Source organism: Cetorhinus maximus, chromosome 38 (assembly GCF_964194155.1).
Source record: "Cetorhinus maximus chromosome 38, sCetMax3.hap1.1, whole genome shotgun sequence".
NCBI lineage: Eukaryota > Metazoa > Chordata > Chondrichthyes > Lamniformes > Cetorhinidae > Cetorhinus > Cetorhinus maximus.
In genome coordinates, this window is record NC_135916.1 from 798,799 (window position 1) to 822,137 (window position 23,339).

The 23,339-nt window shown below is 42.4% G+C and overlaps 1 protein-coding gene and 1 long non-coding RNA gene across 3 annotated transcripts in view; both read right to left on the reverse strand.

The window, feature by feature from the left end:
• The window catches only part of LOC144672345 (uncharacterized), a 29,699-nt gene extending 27,622 nt beyond the window's left edge, over positions 1–2,077 (reverse strand). Inside the window, exons 1-2 of one of the 2 annotated variants that reach the window (XR_013574098.1) lie at positions 1,447–2,077; positions 692–775 (exon numbers count right to left, since the gene is read on the reverse strand). This is a non-coding gene — a long non-coding RNA (uncharacterized LOC144672345). Of the gene's footprint in view, positions 1–691; positions 776–1,328; positions 1,404–1,446 lie in introns of those variants that run through there. The other variant, XR_013574099.1, reaches the window with a different exon arrangement.
• Positions 2,078–2,528: 451 nt separating this feature from the next.
• LOC144672404 (uncharacterized) lies at positions 2,529–23,339 on the reverse strand. The gene is made up of 5 exons (XM_078534249.1): positions 22,915–23,339; positions 22,498–22,794; positions 17,887–18,192; positions 13,493–13,591; positions 2,529–2,563 (listed from the first exon to the last, which is right to left on the reverse strand). The coding sequence occupies exons 1-5, from the start codon at positions 23,066–23,068 to the stop codon at positions 2,529–2,531; spliced, it is 891 nt and encodes a 296-aa protein (XP_078390375.1). The 5' UTR covers positions 23,069–23,339.

Genomic DNA, 23,339 nt, shown 5'->3' on the forward strand with positions numbered 1-23,339 from the left:
AGAATGGCTACTGTCTAAGATAGAAATGTTTCTGGGAATATTTATCCTCACATATGGATGGAAAGTAGATGACCGGAGTTGAGTTGCAAAACTACGACGTGTAATTGGCAGAACAGATGGGCTAGAAGGTCTGAATATCCTCTTTCTGATCCTCTAATTCTATGATATGTTGGTAATTTGGGACTGGAATCTAAATTTGGATAGTTGATGACAATAATAATCGAATGCACTGTAGAAGCACCACTTTTCTTGCTCAACATAACTGATAGATGCAGTTCTCAACTCCCTCACCCCCTCCCCCCTTATCCTCCCCCTTCAGTATATCAGTGATTGTTTGAGATTATTTGTTTCTGTGTCTGGAGTTGTGTTGGTTCAAGCAATGACCTCATTTACTCTAGGGCGTGGGGGTTTGTTCATTTTAAGAATACATGTGCAGCCGAAAAAATGTGAACTGGTACCACATTGGTGTGCATCTGCTCTTATGTCTGAACGAGAGAGTCAAAAGGGAACCTGTGAGCATGACTGTTTTTACGGTTAAATTGTATCTGATTCTGCTGCTCTGGGTCACCGCAGGATTTACAGCGTGGCTCAAGAACTTTGTATCTTTGTGAGCCTCACTGCTTCACCTGCCCATAACAGTACAAGTGATGCCAGTTCTGTGCTAGTGTGACTTGGGAGATAGTCCACCTACCGATTGTCAGGAGGAGTTGACTGTAGTCTTCCTGCACACCGAATGTAGTAACAACCCCAACTAGTCTGTGCCTAGTGAAGGACGCTGTGGAGAGATTGGTAATGAAAATAACATATATTACTCCACAGAGCAAGTTGCAGACGAGAATATCAATTGACCTGTAAACTAATATGTTCCTAATAAGTTACACTATTTGGAGAGGGGAAGCAGAGGTGCAAACATTGCAATGTCTGGCAGCACTGCAATGCTGGAGCACTCAGCTTCAGAACACCAGTGATATTTTAAAGGAAAGTGATACATAGTGAGTTTTCAATATTTATTCACAACCTAAAACCGTGCACTGGTCCAAAGCTGGTTCCCTATCAGACAGGACAATAGCTGCGAATTAGTCAAGGTTCACATCTCCAACTCCTAAGGGACATTTGACAAATTCGTATTCACTTCCACGGATATAAGCAAGTGTTAAACATCCATTATTTTCTGTTGAAATTGAGTTCAAGGCCTTTGTTATGAACATAATGTCCTAGCCGCTGATGTAGCTATAATATCGCTCTCAATCACCAACATCAGATAATTCTGGGGGATCCAATGCTCTGAAACAGAGTTTTTTTATACAGTGAGTTTTTTTTTTACACACTTCTAGGTGCACTTTGAGAAACCCGACACTCAGTTCAATTCTCACGAATCGCTGCCACATAACGCGACCAGGACTCTCCTCTGGGGCAATGGTTTTCAGAGCAAGAATATTGACTCACCAACAGAGGGGGTCCCTCGCTGCCCAGCTCACTCCATGTCCCGGTAGCACTTCCTGCTCGCACTCTGAAGTCGGCTGCATCTGAACCAGACTGTCTAACACCACCCGAGGAGGCGGTCACAAGGCGAGGTGCTGCTGGAAGGAGGCTGCTGGAAGGAGGCTGCCCCCCTCTCCCCCTGCTGTGTCCAGCGATGAGGAATCGAGTAACTCCACAAATAGTCCCTGCTGGCAGTGCAAGGGGAGAGGTACACGCATGCGCCTCTCTTGTCAGTTTCCAGGGTTTGTGTGTTGGGGGGGGTGGGTGGTAACAGCTTGTCTTTGGCGCATGCTCAGTTTTCCTTACGTCAATTTCACTGCGTATTCTAACGTCACAATGGTCCAGGAAACAGGACACGCCCTCTGGCTGGAAACTGCTTAATCACATTCATAGAGTCACAGAGATAGGCAGCACAGAAAAAGGCCCTTCTGCCCATCGAGTCTGCGCCGGTCACTTATTTACCATCCTCTCCATGGAATTCTTAGAACTAAATCCAGCACAGAAGCAGGTCCCTGCTGAAGTAAAAACGACACAACATTATTTTCATCCACAGGTTTCCAATGTGAAATTTTAGCTTCATAGAGTCACAGAGGTCTGCAGCACAGCAAAATGCCCTTCGGCCCATCCAGTCTGTGCCGGTCAAACAAGTACCTAACTCTTCTAATCCCATTTTCCAGCACTAGGCCCATAGCCTTGTTTGCCATGGCATGGCAAGTGCACATCCTAATACTTATTCAATGTTATGAAGGTTTCTGCCTCTACCATCCTTTCAGGCAGTGAGTTCCAGATTCCCACCACCCTCTGGTTGAAAAAAATTCTTCCTCACATCCCCTCTAAACCTCCTACCCCTTACCTTAAATCTATGCTATAGCGATGGCACTTTGAGTTTATGACAACATGTGAACGAAGTGTGAAATGAATCGGCAATTTTTTTTTAATTAAAGAAGATAAAAGCAAAGTACTGGAGATGCTGGAAATCTGAAACAAAAACAAATGGTTCGAAAAACTCAACAGGTCTGACAGCATCTGTGCAGAGAAAGACAGAGTTAGCGTTCCAAGTCCAGATGACTTTCCTTCAGAACTGAAGAGAGGTAAAAATTTGGTGAAATATATACTGTTTAAGGGGGAGGGGGGGACAGGCGAAGCTGGATAGAAGACCAGTGATAGGTGTAGGTAAAGGAGGGATTGCGAAAGATTTCATAAACAAAAGATCGAAGGGGTGCTGACGGTGGTGATGCTGGCTAAAAGAGTTGCTAATGGTGACATTAAATGCAGAAAGCAGGATGAGCAAGTGACAGATGACCCTAGTGGGTTTGGGATGGGGGAATGGGATGGTGTGGAAGAAAAGATCGAAATAGACCTTAAGGTGGGGATAAAACAATGAATGGAAAGAAACTTGAAAAAAAATAAAAGAAATAAAAGAAATAGGGGGGGGGGAAATCTTAAAATTTAAAAACTAAATATTAGAAAAAAGGGGATCAAAAAGGGGATGAGGATGGAGGAGAGTTTTCATGAATGGAAGCTGTTGAACTCAATGTTAAGTCCAGAAGGCTGTAAAGTGCCTAGTCGGAAGATGAGGTGCTGTTCCTCCAGTTTGCGTTGGGCTTCACTGGAACAATGCAGCAAACCAAGGACAGACATGTGGGCATGAGAGCAGGGTGGTGTGTTAAAATGGCAAGTGACAGGGAGGTCTGGGTCATGCTTGCAGACAGACCGCAGGTGTTCCGCAAAGCGGTCACCCAGTCTGCGTTTGGCCTCTCCAATGTAGAGGAGGCTGCATTGTGAGTAGTGAATGCTGTTGACCAAATTGAGGGAAGTGCAAGTGAAATGTTGCTTCACTTGAAAGGAGTGTTTGGGCACTTGGACGGTGAGGACAGGGGATGTAAATGTGCAGGTACTGCACCATATGCGGTTGCATGGGAAGGTGTCGTAGGAGGGGGATGAGGTGTTGGAGGTGATGGAGGAGTGGACCAGGGTGTCCCGGAGAGAATGTTCCCTACAGAATGTCAATGGGGGGAGGGGAGGGAGCTAACAGGAAGATGTGTTTGGTGGTGGCATCATGCTTGAAATGGCGGAGGATGATCCTTTGAATGCGGAGGCTGGTGGGGTGAAAAGTGAGGACAAGGGGGACCCTATCATGTTTCTGGGAGGGAGAGGAAGGAGTGAGGGCGGATGCGTGGGAGATGGGCCGGACACGGTTGAGGGCCCTGCAATGACCGTGGGTGGAAAGCCTCAGTTAAGGAAGAAGGAAGACATGTCAGAAGCACTGGTTTACAAAGTGGCATCATCAGAACAGATGCGATGGAGACGAAGGAACTGAGAGAATGGGATGGAGTCCTTACAGGAAGCAGGGTGTGAGGATCTGTATTTGAGGTAGCTGTGGGAGTCGGTAGGCTTGTAATGAATATTGATGGAAAGAATCATCCTGCAATATGGTGCAACTTGCAAATCTATTGACCAAAGTCTGGAAATTGTGATTGTCGGGAAGATCCAATAATTTTCATAATGCTATTGGAATTTCTTGTAAAGAAGAGTAATAGTGGGATCTATACCTATAGGCCTGTGTGTAGGCGTGCGTGTGTGTTTGTGTGTGGGACTGTCATGAAGCTATTAATGTATATAATATTACTGGAAATTAGTTTTCTTTTAACATAGAGTTTTAGTCTGTGGGCATGTCTTAATTTGATTAAAGCCAGCTAGTCTTGTCTGCTTTGATGTGTACTAGTTTTGAGATGTAAGAGAGGCAGAGTGCATTTGCATTTTTGAATAGAGCCTTCAAGAAGTGGGGTGAAAGCTACCACCTAGCTAGCAGAGACCAAGCAATACGTTTATACTGCTTATAAATTTGGAACTATGAAAGTGGTTTTATTGTTAGAAAAGGTGGAGGCCAAAGAGGCGGGTTATACAATGAGAATTTACATTCAATGAGCTGTGCTGGACATAACAGACAGCAGCTTTGTGTGAGGGGGCAGAGGCAATGTAAAATCAAAGTAGATGTAAGCCTACAACTGTCTCCACAGAAACCAAAGTGAGAGGAACCTCATTTTGAATTCATAAGGAGAAAAAAAAACAAATCTTCCCTTTACACTGATGTTTACTTATTTAACATTTCAAACCTAGCTCATCTTCCTTCACATCAAAGCCTTCAGACCTGCTGCCTTTAATTTAATTAAGTCCCTGTTAGGACCCAGCAGACGCTAAAACCGAATTGTTTAAAAAATATCAGAGGGAACCTTTAAACAACTGACATAACCTATATTTTAAGTGGTATTTTTGAGATGCAGCTCTAAATTCCGGAATCAGACAGCCAGCTCTCGAAACGTTTCAGACTAAACTGAATGAAATATTTGATTAAATTACAACACATTAAACACATATACATGACTACAAATGTACTACTATCATAACTTTTAACACATTCTCAAATTAAGCTGCACTCAGGGCAAAAGCAACCCAATAGACTTAACCAGACACCAGGCAAAGCGAGAGGGACCTCATTTTGAATTCATGAGGTGCAAATACTGTGGAAGCTGCTTTAAGTTTCCTTCTGGGATTTGGGTAGCTTGGCATTTATCACCCACCAGCCAGAACAGGGATTACACTTGATTTGCTCCTCGTTGATATAACCAGGTAAGACAGGCCAAATAACCTCCTTGCGTGCAGTACATTTGATTCAAAAAGCGGGACATCAGTTATTTTTGGAATCGGCTAATTTTGTGCTGCATTATTTTATGATTCAATGATAAAATACAATGTAGGCATGAAGTTAAGTGAATACAAATACACACATATTGACTGAAGAACTTTGCATGCCATGGTCCTTGATGAAACAGGCCGTTTTCCTGATTTATTTACACTGCCTCACATTTTTTTCCGACTCTTATATTGTGTTTGCTTTCCGAGCAGCCACATGCTTCAAGGCTCTTATTAAATTATACATAGTGACAAGCCGCTTATCAGAATTGCTGAATTTCTCAAGGTATATCGGAGCAATTGTCGTTTGATCCGTTTCCGCTTCTGTTCTGCTACTGAAATGGATACGCAGAAGAGTAGGAGCAGGTAAGGTTTTCACGATTGACTCTCTGCCTGGCCGTGCTTAACCTGGAGCCAACACTCCTCCTGCCGGTCACATAGCAACATAGCAACTGAACACTGTACATTTACCCAACAAAAAAGTCTTTGGGATTGGGTACGATTTAGAACATGTTGCACCCCATTGAAGATATTTCAAAAGTGCTAAGGCAGCTTCTTCAAAATTCGTTCATGGGCTGTGGGTGTCGCTGACTGGCACAGTTTTTATTACCCAACCCTAATTGCCCTCTTTAGAGCGTATTTGAGCGTCAACTACATTGCTGTGGGTCTGGAGTCAATGCTAACCAGGCCGAGTGAGGAGGGCAGATTTCCTTCCCTAAAGGGTGTTAGTTTTCATCATCAGATTTTTCATTCCAGTTTTTTTTTAAATATAGAATTCAAAATCTCCATCTGATGTGGTGAGATTCGAACCCAGGTCCCCAGAACATTACCCTGGGACAATAACACTATGCCACCACCTCCCGCTAATCGCTGTGTGGTGCCCTAATGTCCGCTGAGGTCGTAAAATACGTCTTTCGAACGCATGTCTGTTTTCTAACGGTGTGAGACGCCGAGTAATATATAGTAAATATGACCCTCTTTGAGTGATCCTCCGCTTTCGGTGTGACATCAGCCCACCTGCGTATAAGTTGCATAGGAGGAGATAATGACTTAGTGGGTATTGTCAGTGACTAGCAATGCACAGGCCCAAGCTAATATTGTTGAGGCACGGGATCAGAACCCGTGCTGGTAGAATTTATGTTGAATGATTGAATCTGCAATACATAGCTAGTCTCAGTAATGATGCCCCTGACAATTATCATCGATTGTTCTAAAAGCCCAACTGGTTCGCCTGTGCCCCTTTAAGGAGGGACATCTGCGGTCCTTGTCTGATCTACATCTGACTCCAGACCCGCAGCTGCCTGGTTAACTCTTAACCGCCCTCTGAAGCGACAGAGCAAGCCAGTCAGTTCAAGGAGAATGTGGGATGGGCAGCAAATGCTCTCCTCGCCAGGAGGTGACTATATTCCATCCAGGAATCAGAAAATGCAGTCCAGGCTTTACCTGACTTATTGATTTTTAACCCCGTTCGACACCTGGCTTCAGGAAAGATGTTTTGGTCTTTGTGGAGATATAGTCTATAATCAGCAGATCAACAAAGGGGCGCCAATGTTTTAAGTCCGAAGCGTTGCGGGGGGAAATGAAACTGTTGCTTTTTTCACAATCGATTAACTGAACATTTCAGAGCTGTGATTGATATATTGTGGTTAGGCAGGGCAGTAAGGAACATGGAAAACAGGCGTACGATCGAACTGAAGGCCGGAATGGTGTCAAGGACTGGTGTCCCCCTTTTCCTGTTCTGTGCGGGTTTTTTTTTCATTCGTTCATGTGATGTGGGTGTCGCTGGCTAGGCCAGCATTTATTGCCCATCCCTAATTACCCTTGTTCAGAGGGCATTTTAGGAGCCAACCACACCTTGCTGTGGGCCTGGAGTCACATGGAGGCTAGTCCAGTTAAGGACGGAAGATTTCCTGCCCTAAAGGACATTAGTGAACCAGATGGGTTTTTATAACAATCGACAATGGTTTCATGGTCATCATTAGACTTTCAATTGGAGATTCGTGTTGGAATCAAATTTCACCATCTGCCGTGGTGGGGTTCGAACCCGGGTCCCCAGAGCGTTACCCTGGGTCTCCGGAATACCAGTCCAGTGACTGTAAAACATTTTAAAAAAGGCTTTATGTGAAATCTTGATGAAGTCATTCAAATTACATCCGAAGATTTGTTTTGTTCATTTTAATTGGCTCTGATCGAGGCCAACATGACAGCACATTTGCAGCAATCTCTGCAGTTAGACAACAGTTAACAACCGGCCACACAATAAAACACTGACTGTTTTCTACGGCCTTTCACGTTCTCTGTAACTTCCCGAAATTCCTGACATCCAATGAAACGCAGCTCAAAACATCTCCTCTATGATAAGTTTGACACGGGTTTTTTTGGTGCATTCTGCCCGCACTTATAAGAGGCGCAAACAGATGAATTCCACCAAGGGAGCAGAACTTGGAGGCGTTTCACACTCAGGGCAGGTAGGAAAACCGGGGCAGAAACCATGAGCTCCGGTCTGAACACAAAAATAAACGCGATCAACAAGGACAGGCTGGACCTGTGCAATACATTTAATGTAGAAGTTCGGCTCCAGTTGCTGAACAGGAATGTAATCTCACCAAACCTAACATCCACTCACAGAAGTAGTTTTGTCCCTCTCTTTATTGGGATGTGGGCGTCGCTGGCAAGGCCAGCATATGTTGTTTGTTGCCTATCCCTAATTGCCCCGGAACTGAGTGGCTTGCTCGGTCAATTCATAGGGGAGTTAGGGGTCTCAGTCACATGTAGACCAGGCCGGGAAAGGACGGCAACCCTAAAGGACAATGATGAAGCTGATGATTTTTTTTTTGAATAAATGATGATAGTTTCATACTTGAAATTACTGAGACTACCTTTACATTCCATCACCTTTATTCATTGCCCCCAGATCATTAGTCCAGGCTTCTGCGTTAGGTGTCCAGAGGCATTACCACTACGCCACTCTCCCCCCAGTGACACGCTTCAGGAGCGTAACCACACAAAATGTGGTACTGAGACACAGAGGAAGATGTCACAACGCCGTGACAGGAAACTTAATCGAAGAGCTTCGATTGAAACCGCACCTTAATGAAATAATCGATTAAGAGAACCAAAGATGATTGTGTGTGTGTGTGTGTGTGTGTGACTGGGTGGGGAGGGGGGTATTTAAGAGATTAAGGCCGAGGCTAGCAAAATTTGACCGCCGAAATTGGGTGATTTAGGAGTCCAGAATTGAAAAGGGCAGATCAGCAAGTGCTGGTGCACAGTTGAAGGTCACAGAGATAGGAAGGGGGAAGTAAAAAACAAACATAGATTTTGATACGCATCGAAAATTAAAATCTGAGTCTTGTCATGTATGTCGGTGGCTGAACGGAACTTGGAGCTGAGTTTCGGTTGGGCGAAGCCGCGGGGAGACTGGCAAAGAGTGGGTGCGGGGAGGAGGACACAGGAGCAACGCGGGAACAGGCGAATATTATTTTAAAAAATAATAATGCAGGGTAATAATCGAGAAAACCGCAAACAACCTGATTTTGGAAACCGCTTAACTTTATGACAGGCTGCAAGCTTAGTTACAGTTCTTCCAGTTATTAACCACATACATTCAAATCATGAACTTGCACGGGTTAGGAAAATGTCAGGTATTAAGGGAAGCTTAGAAAGAACGGCGTTGATTTCAGCGGAGAGCGACATCTAGAGGCCGCGAAAAGAGCAGCGGAGACCAATCCGCCTAACAAACAAACCGGTAAATAAATGATAATTAAGGTTAAATTTACATTGACCGTGACACAGGTGTAAATATATTTATATATATATATTCTGCAGAAAACTCGGACTTAAAATATGCCGGAAGCGTGAGCGTTTATGAGAATTTGTTATAACAATGATCAAACAGGCATAACTTCCACAGTCGCATAAAGGGATGACTCTCTCTTGCAGGATTCACGAGGTTTTGTGTTTAAATCCGTTAAATCGACCATGTCATACGTATGTTCGAGTTGAAAGAAGGAAAAACAAAACAATTATTTCAATTGGCTAATATCATTTAATTGAAATCGTCAGCCGCTGGTTTTCATTGTGCTTTTTGGTATTCATAAGAACATAAGAATATAAGAACTAGGAGCAGGAGTAGGCCATTCAGCCCCTCGAACCTGCCCCGCCATTCATTACGACCGTGGCTGATCTCATTTCGGCCTCATCTCCAATTTCCCGCCCACTCCCCATAACCGTTCAACCCGTTAGTCATTTAAAAATCTGTCTATCTCCTCCTTAAATTTATTCAGCGTCCCGGCATCCATTGCACTCTGAGGTAGTGAATTCCACAGATTCGCGACCCTTTGAGAAAAGTAATTCCTCCTCATCTCTGATTTAAATCTACCACCCCTTAGCCCAAAACTATGGCCTGTCAGTGATGTTGACGTAGTTGACAATGTGGACATTTACCCTCCCCGCCTAACTGCGCTTGATAAGGCTGGTGAACCGCCTTAGAGAGGGAGAGGGAAGAAAACTGAATCATGAACCGTTAGAGCGCACATCAGACAGCCATTCGGCCCATCGAGGCTGGAAAAGAGACATCCAATCTCAGCCCACCTTGCAGCTTGTGGTCGGTCGCGTGGTAGGTGAATGCAATTCAAGTGCATTTCTAAATCTGTTTTTATTTTTGTTGTGTTGATGTTCTGCTTTCAAATGTTCTGAGCTTTTCTGTCACTATCACCAATTCAGAAGGTGATGTCCAGACACCTATCACCGAGCATAAAAATAACATCCCTCCCTCTCCTGCCAATTACTTTAAATCGGTGGTCTCTGGTTATTGACCTACCTGCTAACAGAAATAAGCCCAACTCAGTCACCTTTGGCCCTTCTTAGTTGCATACCTCATTAAGTCTGCCCTCAGCCCACTCTATCCCAAACAAAACTAATTCAGCCCATCCAATCTTTATGGACCGGGTGGATAGGGAGCAGCTGTTCCCATTAGTCGAAGGGTCAGTCACAAGGGGACCTAAGTTCAAAGTGAGGGGCAGGAGGTTTAAGAGGGTATGTGAGGAAAAACTTTTTTTACCCAGAGGGTGGTGACGGTTTGGAATGCACTGCCTGGGAGGGTGGTGGAGGCGGGTTGCCTCACATCCTTTAAAAAGTACCTGGATGAGCACTTGGCACGTCTTAGCATTCAAAGCTATGGGCCAAGTGCTGGTAAATGGGATTAGGTAGGTAGGTCAGGTTTTTCTCACGTGTCGGTGCAGACTCGATGGGCCAATGTTCGTGAGGTGTCTTGACAGGATTAATATGGAAATGTTGTTTCCTCTTATGCGAGAATCTAGACCTAGGGACCACTGTTTAAAAATAAAAAGTCGCCCATTTAAGACATAGTTGAGGAGGTTTATTTTGTATCAGATGGTCTTGAGTCTTTGTAACCTCTTCCTCAAAATACTATGGAAGCAGAAACTTTTGATATATATATATTTTTAAGGCAGAGATAGTTAGATTACCAGTGAAGAAGAGGGTGTAAGTTTAGAAGAGGTAAGCGGGATGTTGCAATCAAATCAGCCATGAACTAATTGAATGCAAAACAGGGTCGAGGGGCCGAGTGGCCTATTTGTGGCATATCCACGAGCTTTTGTCAAATTTAACCGTGTTGAGATTTTGTGATTCCACTACCCTTTCAGTCAAAGAGTTCCACATATCCATTGCCATTTGTGTCAAATAAAAAACGATCATTAGTGTTACTTATATAATGTGTATAAATGTGTATATACTTGCTCTTATCTGAATGGAGTCACAAATAAGGTGTATACATTTGAAGTCCTCTTTCGATAATTGCAGGCGAACAAATAATGTCGGTGATAATCATGGCTGGAGTATTGTTTACAAAGTAAATGATATCCTATGATTCATTATTATTTAATTGTGAAAGGGCCCCTTTAAGTTAAAGAGATCCTTGCGCCACAATGTTGAATTAATTGGTACATTTTTATTAGATTGAGGCGATCATCTCGAATGTTAAGTATTTTCCCCTATTATTCCCCGTGGACTGATAACATTAGACACTATAAAACTGTCGGTTCTCCCTCACTGATACCAATAGAAAACACAGGGGACACCTGTGTTTCCATTCTCTCGAGTGAGCAGTTTACATTTATTATTACTTCATATCCGGTACAATCAATTCAATGGTAACTCACGCTCAGGTGAAACGGTCGTACTGTCTTGTTCCAAAGTTGCTGTCTCTTCCCTGGAACCGAGAACGTGCAATTTTAATGTGTATACTTCATTTTATTCGTCCTAATCTCACAATCAGCAAAAAGGTCACTGATTGGTATGTAGATAGACAGCGGCAGTACCTGTGCCTGAATAGGTGTTAAACAATTCATTTTCTTTACAGTGAAAATCTCGGAACCAGAAGGACCTGATGAATTGAGTTATCCGTGGAGTGAAAATGCTAATTAAAATGGACGGCGGGAAACAGTTTAAAATGATAATGAGTCTTTATCTCAACAGCGAATGGAATACAACCAAGTGGAAGTTGCACTCGTGTCGTATAAAGCATATGTTATAATACATATGATGTTCTGAGTCTATTTCTGGGCATGTTCCACAAGAGACTCTTCCTCATTACATCAGTAACACCAGCAGCATAATCATTCCTTCCCTTCTCTCTTACTGATCGGCTTGTCACTCATTAAATGCATCCCTATTGTTCGCTCCAGCCACTTCCTGTGGTAGCGAGTTCCACATTCGCGCCACCCTCCAGGTGAGGGATTACACTTACTGGTTTCATTCTCTGGCGACTATATTGTTCGATTGGCCTCTCGTGTTTGCCCCCAGACAAGTGGAAACACGCAATCTGTATCTTCCCCATCAAAAACTTTCGTAATTATAAATGATCTCTATCAGGGCCATCATTGATGAGAAGAGAAATCAATTGGAATACGCAATTCCCACTTTGCTCCTTACATTCCCACTAATTTATACCTTATCCTTTCAAAGCCAATGGGTTCAAGTTTCATAATTCCACAGTTCAGTCCTTTAGTCGTCAGTGTGTAAGAATGCAAATTGCCGATGGACTTAAACAAGTGTTTCTTCCGTTACCTATACTTCTGTCAGTGGAATCCCTCTCTCCCCATGAACTCTATCAAAGGTCTCATCGGTTAAAACACCTCATTTCAACTTCCTATCTTTTGGAAGCGTAAAACTGCTGGTTTTCCAGAATTATCACACAACTGAATCTGCTCAACTCGGGTACCGTTTGTCTAAATATCTTCTAGGTCATTTATATCCTTCCTTGCTTTGCTTCCGAAATTCTGCTGCCCAGAATTTACAAGAGGCTGAGTGAGGAATTTATAAAACTCACTGCATTGGGGTTGCTAATAGAATTATTATGCAATTAAATTTTATAATTGTGTAACCAAGTTCTATCAAATTCTGGATAAACATTAAATTATACATCTTCTCATAATGTAAACATCCCATAACATTATTATGAAATATTTTGTCTTCGTTGTTTTTCCCCCGTTTAAAATAATTAAGAGGTGAGTGTTTTGCAAATTAAAGCTTATGATAACAGGTGAAAATACTTATAAATGTATCTCACCTTTTTCTCGCTGAGTTGTTTCGTTCCACCATAGGATAAACAGGAGATGGGCATTAGATAAATCGAATAAATTATATTTCAGACATATCTATTTACAGATGAATGAAAATTGAATATCGAACGGAAATATAGAATCATTTGCACGATGCACTGCAGCAACGCACCAAGGCTCCTTCGACAGCACCTCCCAAACACATAACCAATACCATCTAGAAGGACAAGGGCAGCAGATAGATGGGAACACCACCACCTGTAAGTTCCCCTCCAAGTCACTCACCATCCTGACTTGGAAATATATCAGCCGTTCCTTCACAGTCGCTGGGTCAAAATCCTGGAACTCCCTTCCTAACAGCAATGTGGGTGTATCTACACCACACGGACTGCTGCTGTTACAGAAGGCAGCTCACCACCACCTTCTCAAGGACAATTCGGGAAGGACAATAAATGCTAGCAAGCAATAGGTTCCTCCTTTGGCTAAATAATAATAGTCAACAAGAGACGAATATATCACTCATTTTCTTAACGCTTGTTGAAACTAACAGCGTGGGTTGATTTTTACTACGCACGAATATGGGGCATGTCCTGTGTGTTCTAAACGCGATGTAAATTTGCTAGCAGTGACGTTTCATGACAATGGGTTCAACAACAACACAATTAATGGGCACCAGACAATAAACAGACCCATATTCGAATCATGTTACTTATTGACAACAATTGATTGATTACCTGTCTTATTGATCCAGAGGCTACATGTCGAAACCGTGACGAACAGAAAGAGAATCTCCGCAGACCCCAGGATAAGTAGGAGTTGTATCTTTATTCCACCTGTAATTTACCGAGAGGAATAGAGTCTATAATATTACGCAGACGGACAGAATGGTGTTTTTGCAAACTGACATCTCATTATTAAGTCCTTAAAATAAATGAAACGTCGCAAACTGAGACTGATAAAGGTGCATTCAACGACACATTGCAGGCTTCTTTGGGTTATATTCAAATCAAGAGATCAAACTGATGATGATAGGCTGCTCATTACAGTTGCTATTTGACAACTTGGTATTGTTACATTTCTACACTTACTTCACTTGACTTATAGTTATATTAAAAGAAACAAGCCTGAAATAGCAATCGACGTCAACACTTCCTTAAATTATTCTTGCTTAATACACCGAAATCAGCATTGTGGAGAACTGGCAAATCTTTTAAAGGAAGCATAATATTTATCAATAGCGCATTGAACCATATAATTAAGGATTTACATTATATCGGCGACCTCCTACCTGATAGGACGAGCCTCTGAGGATCAGATCTCTCTGACTCTATCCATCTCCCCGCAATCTGTACTTTATATTGACAGGTGTAATATCCAGTCTTGTTTTGTAAACGAGGTACAGTGAGATAGATGACAGAAAAATTATGCTGGTTTGTTACTTGAGGCAAAAGAAGCTGATCTTCAGAATTTGCGTAGAAATGAAATGTCACGGGCGGGGGGTAAGTGTTCGGCGCAATGCAGTTGACGGTAATATTTTGCCCAGTCTCAGTAGCAGGGCCTTGGAGTTCCAATAGACAGATCGGTTTTGAGGGACGGTCTAAAATAAGTGCCAAACGAAATATCAAATAAAATCATCAACAATCATCGTGAATGAACTCTTGATGAGATTGTGCAAATCTGTAAAACATGTTTTATATTTTCTTTCACCTTTTTTCACTTCGGTTGTTTCAGTCATTTTGTTTGCTGAACTTATTTCAGTAAGACAGGGCATAAATTATAATTAATAGTTATTCTAACTATTCTAATGAACTGTTATTGTACAGGCACAAGTACAAATTGTACCTTTATTCAATCTGTAACCTACCGACAGGACTAATACCATCAAAAGCAAGTCTTCAAAGATTGCCTCTGTTCGAAATTGAACCAAAGAGTTAGGCTCAAAATCCATTTCCTGCGATCATCTTAGGGATCAATTTGCACCTTGCTAAAGTTGATGCAAACATGGTTCTTGTTGTCATATTGCGATTTATTCATTGCTTAGCAATAACCTGCTCACCGAGGCTCAGTTTGGGTTCCGGCAGTGCCACTGATCCCATCACAGGTTTGCTTCAGACATGGACAAAGCACCTGAAATCCAGAGGTGAGGTGAGAGTGACTGCCCTTGACATCAAGGCAGCATTTGACCGAGTGTGGCATCAAGGAGTCCTAGCAAAACTGGAGCCAATTCGAATCGAGTTTGGAGGAGGGCGGTGGGTGGTGGCGGGACACTCTGCAGGTTGGAGTCATACCAAACACAAAGGAAGATTGTTGTGGTTTTTGGTGGTCAATCATATCAGCTCCATCACATCACTGCAGGAGTTCCTCAGGGTTGTGTCATCGGCCCAACCATCTTCATCAGCTTCATCAATGACCTTCCTTCCATCATAAGGTCAGAAGTGGGGATGTTCGTGGATGATTGCACAATGTTCAGCACCATTCGCGACTCCTCAGATACTGAAGCAGTCCATGTCCAAATGCAGCAAAACCTGGATAACATCCAGGCTTGGGATGATAAGCAGTAAGTAACATTGGCGCCACACAAGTGCCAAGCAATGACCATCTTCAACAAGAGAGAATCTAACCATTGCGCATTGACATTCAATGGCATTACCATAACTAAATCCCCCACTATTCAACATTCAGGAGGTTATCATCGACAAGAAACTGAACTGGGACCAGCCATATAAATACTGTGGCTACAAGAGCAGGTCAGAGGCTGGGAATCCTGCTGCCAGTAACTAACCTCCTCATTCCCCAAACATGTCCATCATCGACAAGGCACATGTCAGGAGAGTGATGGAATACTCTCCACTTACCTGGATGAGTGCAACTCCAACAACACTCAAAAAGCTTCACACCATCCAGGACAAAGAGGCCCACTCGATTGGCACCTCATCCACAAACATTCACTCTCTTCACCACTGACGCACAGTAGCAGCAGTGTGTACCATCTACAAGATGCACTGTAGCAACTCACCAAGGCTCCTTCAACAGCATCTTCCAAATCCACAACCTCTACCATCTAGAAGGTCCAGGGCAGCAGTCACATGGGAACATCGCCACTGGAAGTCACTCTCCAAACCACCCGCCATCCTGCCTTGGAAAATTATTGCCGTACCTTCTCCGTCACTGGGTCAAAATCCTGGAACTCCCTCCCTAACAGCACTGTAGATGTACCTACATCACAGGGACAAAATCCTGGAACTCCCTCCCTAACAGCGCTGTGGGTGTACCTACACCACAGGGACAAAATCCTGGAACTCCCTCCCTAACAGCGCTGTGGGTGTACCTACACCACAGGGACAAAATCCTGGAACTCCCTCTCTAACAGCACTGTGGGTGTACCTACACCACATGGACTGCAGCGGCTCAAGGGGCAGCTCACCACCAGCTTCTCAAGGGCAATTGGGGATGAGCAATAATTGCTTGGCCTAGCAAGCGATGCCCAAATCCCATGATTGAAGCAAAAAAATAAAATGTCTGTTCTAATCCTCGAATCTTAAATGAAGTGGCCATGGAGATGATAGAGGCAATGGTTATAATCTTTGAAACATTCTCAGAGTCAGGAAGGGTCGCAGTGGATTGCAAAATAACTGCTGGACCACCTTTAGTAAATAAAAGCAGGAGACAGAAAGGACAAAAGTACAGGCCTGCCAGCCTAACGTTTGTCATAGGGAGATGGTTAGTCACCATTATTAAGGTACTTGTAGCAGAATATTTAGATACTCGTAATTTGATCAGACAGTGTCATCATGGGTTTATGAAAGAGAAATAGTGTCTAACTCATTCATTGGAGTTTCTCAGGAAGTAACAAGCAAGGCAGATAAAGGGGAACCTGTCGATGTGGTGAACTGCATTTTCACAAGGCATTTGACAAGGTGTCACATGCAAGACTGCTATGGAAGATACGATTGCATGGAAAAGGATTAACATATTAGCATGGATGAAAAGTCCTTTTAGCTAACAGAAAGCAGAGAACGGATTCATGAGACCTTTTGGGGTTGGCAAGTTTTAACAAGTGGATTGCCACAGGGATTAGTGCTGTGGCCTCTCCTATTTACAATGTACATCAATGATTTGGATGGAGGGACTGAATATATGGTAGCTAAATTTGCCGATGACCTGAAGATTGGTAGGAAAGTAAGTTGTCAAGAGCAGGTCTCTAAAGAGATAAAGCAGATTAAGTGAGTGGGAATAAAATAGACAGATGGAGTATAACATTGGGAAATGTGAACTTGTCTACTTTGACAGGATCAATGGAAAATAAATGTACCATTAGAACCTCCTCCATCTGCAAAGTGTCGTCCACAGTGCTGTCCAGCAGCACATACTCAGAACCAACCTGCTTACTGACGCTCGGTTTGGGTTCCACCAGGGAAAGTCAGGTCCTCACCTTATTCCAGCCTTCGTCCAAACATTCAGAAAAGAGTTGAACGAAAGAGAGAGACTGCCCTTGACATCATGGTCACATTTGGCCGAGTGTGATATCAAAGGGGGCATAACAACATTGGAGTCAATGGGATTCAGCCGCAGAATTCAAAGCGGAGTTGAGGTCACAACCAGGTGAATCACGGTCCAATTGAATGGCGGAGCAGATTCGAAGGGCTGAATGGCCTACTCCACTCTCCTATGTTCCTTTGTTCCTAAATTTAATCATATCAAATCTATAGGTCATGCTGATCATGGATATGAATCGTCCTTTATTTTCCCCCTTGGCATTACAGTATATTGATGAGTAACATGAAAAATGACAATGGGGCGTCCAAAATAAATTGAATTTGAGAGAATGTTTAGTGCCCAAAAGAGTTAGAATAAGGTTAGTGGTGGAACATGGGCCAACGATAGAGGATGAAGCAGTTGCAAAACAGAAGGTACTCGATGCACCCATGCCTAATGAATAACTGTATTCAGAAATGTAAATGAAGGAAAATTCTTAAAAGGTGCTGACAAATATAAACAACTGATTAAATTAAGCAGTGTTTCATGTTGGGAAAAAAATTGAAAAGCAAAAATGGTTTTCCAACAAAAAAATATTTTACCTTTGAAAGGGGTGTTATTTTACAAAAAGCACACATTAATATTCGCTCACCTATCATAGTCAATGTCATGCGATCACTTTGTTCAGAAGTCAGCAGTTGACCTGAAACCATCGTGTTATACATGCACCTGTAATGTTGTACCCCAGGAGTCACTGCTTCGGTGATGTCAAACGTGGCCGAATATCTACCCTTCACGTTTATGGGTGGTGCCAATGAAAACGAGTTGTTCGACTTGTACAGATAAAATGTCCTCTCCGAATCTTGAGGTGGAGCTTTGCAAATCAATAGCAACAATTCCCCCCTTACAATTGTAGTGAAATCCTGATTCAACGAAATCTCTGGTGTTATTGGCCGATCTGAAAAAGAATGTAAATTTCAATATTGAACAATAGTGAAATAGTTTATTAATAATAATTATGATTATATAACATAATAATCCCCCTTTGTTAAATAACGATTCAATTGGGTTCGAGGTAAGAAAATGCACGTTGAATATTATTTAATTAATTATTTATTGTCCACCTATCCCATTTTATTGTTCCAAGTAATTACCAGGGAAGCAAATGCTTCTCAAAGTGCAGGGAGATGCAGTGTTAATTTCCACTCGCTGGGGTAAAGTGATATTATTATTCAAATGCACAAATCCTTAAAGGCTGGTGTGGAGGTCAGAAAAGCAATTCAGGAAACGAATTAAATGTTAGTATAGTTGAAATCCATACAGAATGAAGTTATGCTCCTGTTGCACAATGACTGGGTCCAGCCCTCAACTGATGATGTTATTGTCAGACAACGGCTCAATGTAATCCACTCGGTGATAGCAGCTATTTTGAACAAAGAAGACTTACTTTACATGTGGCAACGTTAGCCATCGGAAATTCTGTGCAGAAACACAACGCGATGCTGTAGGATTCACGTCACAATGGTTCATCAGGGGAGCCACTGCTAGCTAAGCGTGAACTCATTGCTGTGCTCCCGGGCTATAGCTCCTGTTCTCGGCCTGCTATAGTGTTCCAAAGCAGTTCAATACAAGCTCAGGCAATAGAACTTTATCATTAAACTGAGCTTTCTGCAGCCTTTAACTGAATAGAAATGATAATATCTGTCTCCATTTTGTTTCATGTATTTATTTACTGTTATTTCTTATTCTCTCTTAATTCCTTTTGAATTTGGCTGTTATGTAGGGAAACAACACCTCACCTGGACATTTACTTATTTACCTGCCCCCTTACCGCTCATTTACTTTTCACAGAATACGCAGAACTGTTACAGCAGGGAAGGAGGCTATTCTATTCTCCGTGTCTGCGCCGGCACCAAAAATAAGCAAGTCGTCTACTGCCATCCCATCCGCCATGTCCTCGTAAACCAACGCATTATTCATTTTCAAATAATACTCCAAGTCCTTCTGAATGCTACTATTAAACATTACAAAGCCAATAGCTTATTAACAGATATCAAACTTAAACAAGATGGACAGCCTCTGTGGAGAGAGAAACAGAATCAACGTTTCGAATCGTTACCTTCCTCTCTCCACAGATGCCGCCAGACCTGCTGAGTATTCCCAGCAGTTTCTATGCTTATTTCATATTTCCAGCATCGGCAGTATTTTGCATTTATATTCAACTAGACGGATTTTCCTTTCCAATGCTTTGCTTAAACCATTCGGTCCATTTGTTACCGTTTGCTATTCTCCTAGGCAATGTGTTTGAGAACAGGATGTATGCAAGTCACCTCTAAACATTGCAAACACTTCTGTCTCTGCTGTAAAAGCTCCATTTAGAACCAAACAAGTTTGGACTTAATGTTTTCTTATATTGGATTAAAAGAAGTAAATTAATATGAGATGTTCTTTCAATTAACAAAAGGGAGATTTACCGGAAAATTAGGGATATAAACACATTTTTTAAAATGCCAATATATAAAGACTCCAGGAGGCTTCTGTGAATCAATAATATTTTAGAAGAACTAAAATAAACATTAGAAAAGCCCACCAGTCCATCAAAGTTTGCATTTGAATGTGAGATGATTTTGGGGCTCAGAACACAAAATCAGGTGCAATTTAACGATTTAATTTTCAAAGGAAGTGTTATTGGCTGCATAGCAGTCATCCAAATGCAAAAAAGAAAAGGGTAGAGGAGGGAAAAAATACAGCAAAAAAGGAAAAAATACATGAAAAAAGCTGCCATCTAAAATTCCGGACAAAACCAACAAAATTTGGAATCCGATGGGAATGTATGATTTATGTTTTAATGATATTATGTGAATATTGCATTGGACAGAATAGATTTTCCCAGGGCTCCTGGTTGAGAGAGAATGGCATTCAATGACGTGACCCATTGAGAATGAAAAATGAAAAGTTGAAAATCACACTATCGAATGTGAATTGGAATAACGCAGTGCGGATGCAACTCAATGGAACATAACCAACTGGTATTGGTGTGCATTGAACTGAAGGGGAAGGGTGTTTGGGGTGAGTTGTCCGTTAGATTTCTCTGGAAGCTATTTGTGTCCTTGACGATGTCCTTATGAAGAAAACGTGTTTTTATGATGTGGACACTACCCAGGATATCGGCATTTGGCAGGGGAAGATAAGCAAAGATCTTGAGACAGGGGCTCCCTTTGATCTCCCGGTAAGGTCACCTGAAGGACGATAATTCCTGGCGTGATATTAGGATACCGGGGTGAGCGTGCAGCTGTGACTAGCTACGTGTGAAACTACTGACTTGGAGAAACGCATTGTTCCATACGCTTAAGAACGGGTCCCAGACATGCACAGCTACTTGAAATACAGCAGGACAGAGAGTGCTTAAAGGGGCCACGAGAATTAAGGCACGGTATCCATCATGGACATTCTACAGAGAGAAATTGACTTTAAAACAATCAGCAAAGCATTAAATGCACTGGTAAAGGACAAAATGAGTAAAATTAAAGTGAAATGGAATTTAGATTAAGACAACTGAAGAATTGAGGGGAGTAATACTCAGTAAGGATTGTACGAAGGATAAAGGTGGACAGAGAACTGTTTGTTTTCAAATCCATACAAAATCTGTTGCTTTCATTTTTTGTATTTATGTGCACAATATACATTAGAATGCGCTCCTGAACAGGGATTAGGGATATAACTCGGTGTGATAATTTATTGTTGAGCGTGGCTATCGATAGACCCCTTAGCATTGACTAGTTTAGCTGGAATCAATTATGAGGGCTCGGGAAATCAGTCATGGGAGTTGTCGGATTATTAGGTTACTGACAAGCATAATAATGGTTAAAGTCTAACTTTGTTATGAGAAACTAACACCGAACATTGCAGTATACTAACGCTTGATATTATTAGATATTCTTCGTTATTGAGGTGTAAAACGGGATGACTTAGAAGTGGGGTACAGTATAGAAAAAGTGCCAAATTAGAGGGGATGTAGGAACATTGAGTCAAGTTATAAAGCGATTGCTCGCAGGGAAAGGACAAGGCCTTGAATGCTGACAGTGAAAAACTGTGTCAGAATATAACGTGGATGTCTCTCTCTACCAGGTAATTAACCGCGGCATGGAAAGTCATTGAGATAACATCCTTGATCCAAAGAGCATTACATATGTAGATATAAGGTTAGAAACAGTAACATAAGCTTTTCATCGTTAGACAGAGGTAAACCTTTTACAACTTGACTCAATTTTCCTACAGCCTGTCTAATTTGGGTCTTTTTCTATACTGTGACTTTCTTCTAAGTTATCCCATTTTACTCTTCTATAACGAATATATTTAATAATCTTAAGTGTTAGTATACTATAATGTGAGATGTTAGCTTCCAATAATAAAGTTAGATTTTAACCATTATTATGCTTGTATAATAATGTCCTCTCAAAATGAAGCCTAAACCACCATTTGTCTTTGTAACTGCTTGCTCCAGCTGCATGCTTGCTTTTAGTGATTGGTGTATACGGACACCCAGGTCTCTTTGCACATCAACATAGAACATACAGCCTATGTTCCTTATCTAATAATATACCAGATTGTATGCTGATAGATAAGGGGCATATATTGGAAAATGCAAGTTATGGAACTCCTCAGCTCTTTCACGAAATGTAATGATCTCCTCCCTGTGTTTACACCGGTTGTCGAGGTTGCTACAGCACAATAGTGACTCTAGCGTTCTCCAGGACGTTCGCAGACCTCAAAAAGCGTTACATATCAGTGCAAGGTCTTCCTTCAAGAGCGGTTATATGGCTTTAGGGCGAATAGGTATTTGTCTACTTTCATTGGAGATGTTATTTTTAAAATTTGTTTGTTCATGGATTGTAGGTGCGGCTGGCTAGGTCAGCACTTATTGCCCACCCCTAATTGCCCTTGTTCGGAGTCAACCACTTTCCTGTGGATCTGGAGTCACAAGTAGGCCAGACCAGGTGAGGATGGCAGGTATCACCCCCTAAAGGACACCAGTGAACGAGATGGGTATTCCTATGATGATAATTTCATCAGCAGAATCTCAATGCCAGATTTTTTAAAAAAAACTCAATTTAAATGTCACCCTATGCTGTGGTGGGACACGAACTCAAGTCCCCAGAGCATCGCTTGGGTCCCTGGAACACCATTACTCTGATAAGACCACTATGCCGCTGCCTCCTCCCTAAACGTCAGTAACCTAACTTCAAAACGTTGTTCAACTCACCTATTACAGCCACGTGCACAGTTGTGCTCTTTTCGGAGTCTATGAGGCGCCCTCCTATGGTTGTTTGATAAACACACCAGTAATCTCCCGACCTCTTGGCTACAATTGGGAAACGAGCAAATGTGTATCCAGGGGTCTTGCTCCTCTGAGCTACAGGATGACCATCGCTGCCTTGGTACAGATGAAAGTGACTGATTGCACCGTGATCTCCAGCCCGGCAGGTTACACTGATCGCTTCCCCTCTCAGGTAAACGCGTTCAGTCTCATTTAAACGGATGGACGGCTTTGGTGGACGATCTGGTTTAACGAGACGGTAATGAAATCGAGTTTAAATGTCATGGAAAACAAGCAATTGAAAGTGCTAGCAATTGATTCGCCGTTTCGAATTGAATCTTAGGCAGAAAATCTTTCAGTTACCGATTACAGTCACGGAGATCTTGTCACTCTGCACGGAAGATTTCCATTGGTCGTAAACCCTTATCCAGCAGACACAGGTGTAATCGGCGGAAATCTTTTGCTGTATTTGGAACGTGGCAAAATCGCTCTTCCCTTCCTTGTAGTGACTGGACATTCCCGCTCCGTCAAAGTACAAAGAAAATCCATTAACGGAAGAGTGAAAATCGACGCTGCAAGTAATGTTAAGGAATTCACCTTTGACAAATATATTTTCCGACGGATTGATAGAGATTTTCGGCTTCCGCGGATGGTCTGTCAGGGAGTCAAATAAAAAAAATGAGTCGCGTGCAATAGAACCACAGAAAAAATACAGAACAGGAGGAGGCCATTCGGCCCATCTTGTCCATGCCAGCCCGAGGACACCCAGGTGCACTTTCTAATCCCAC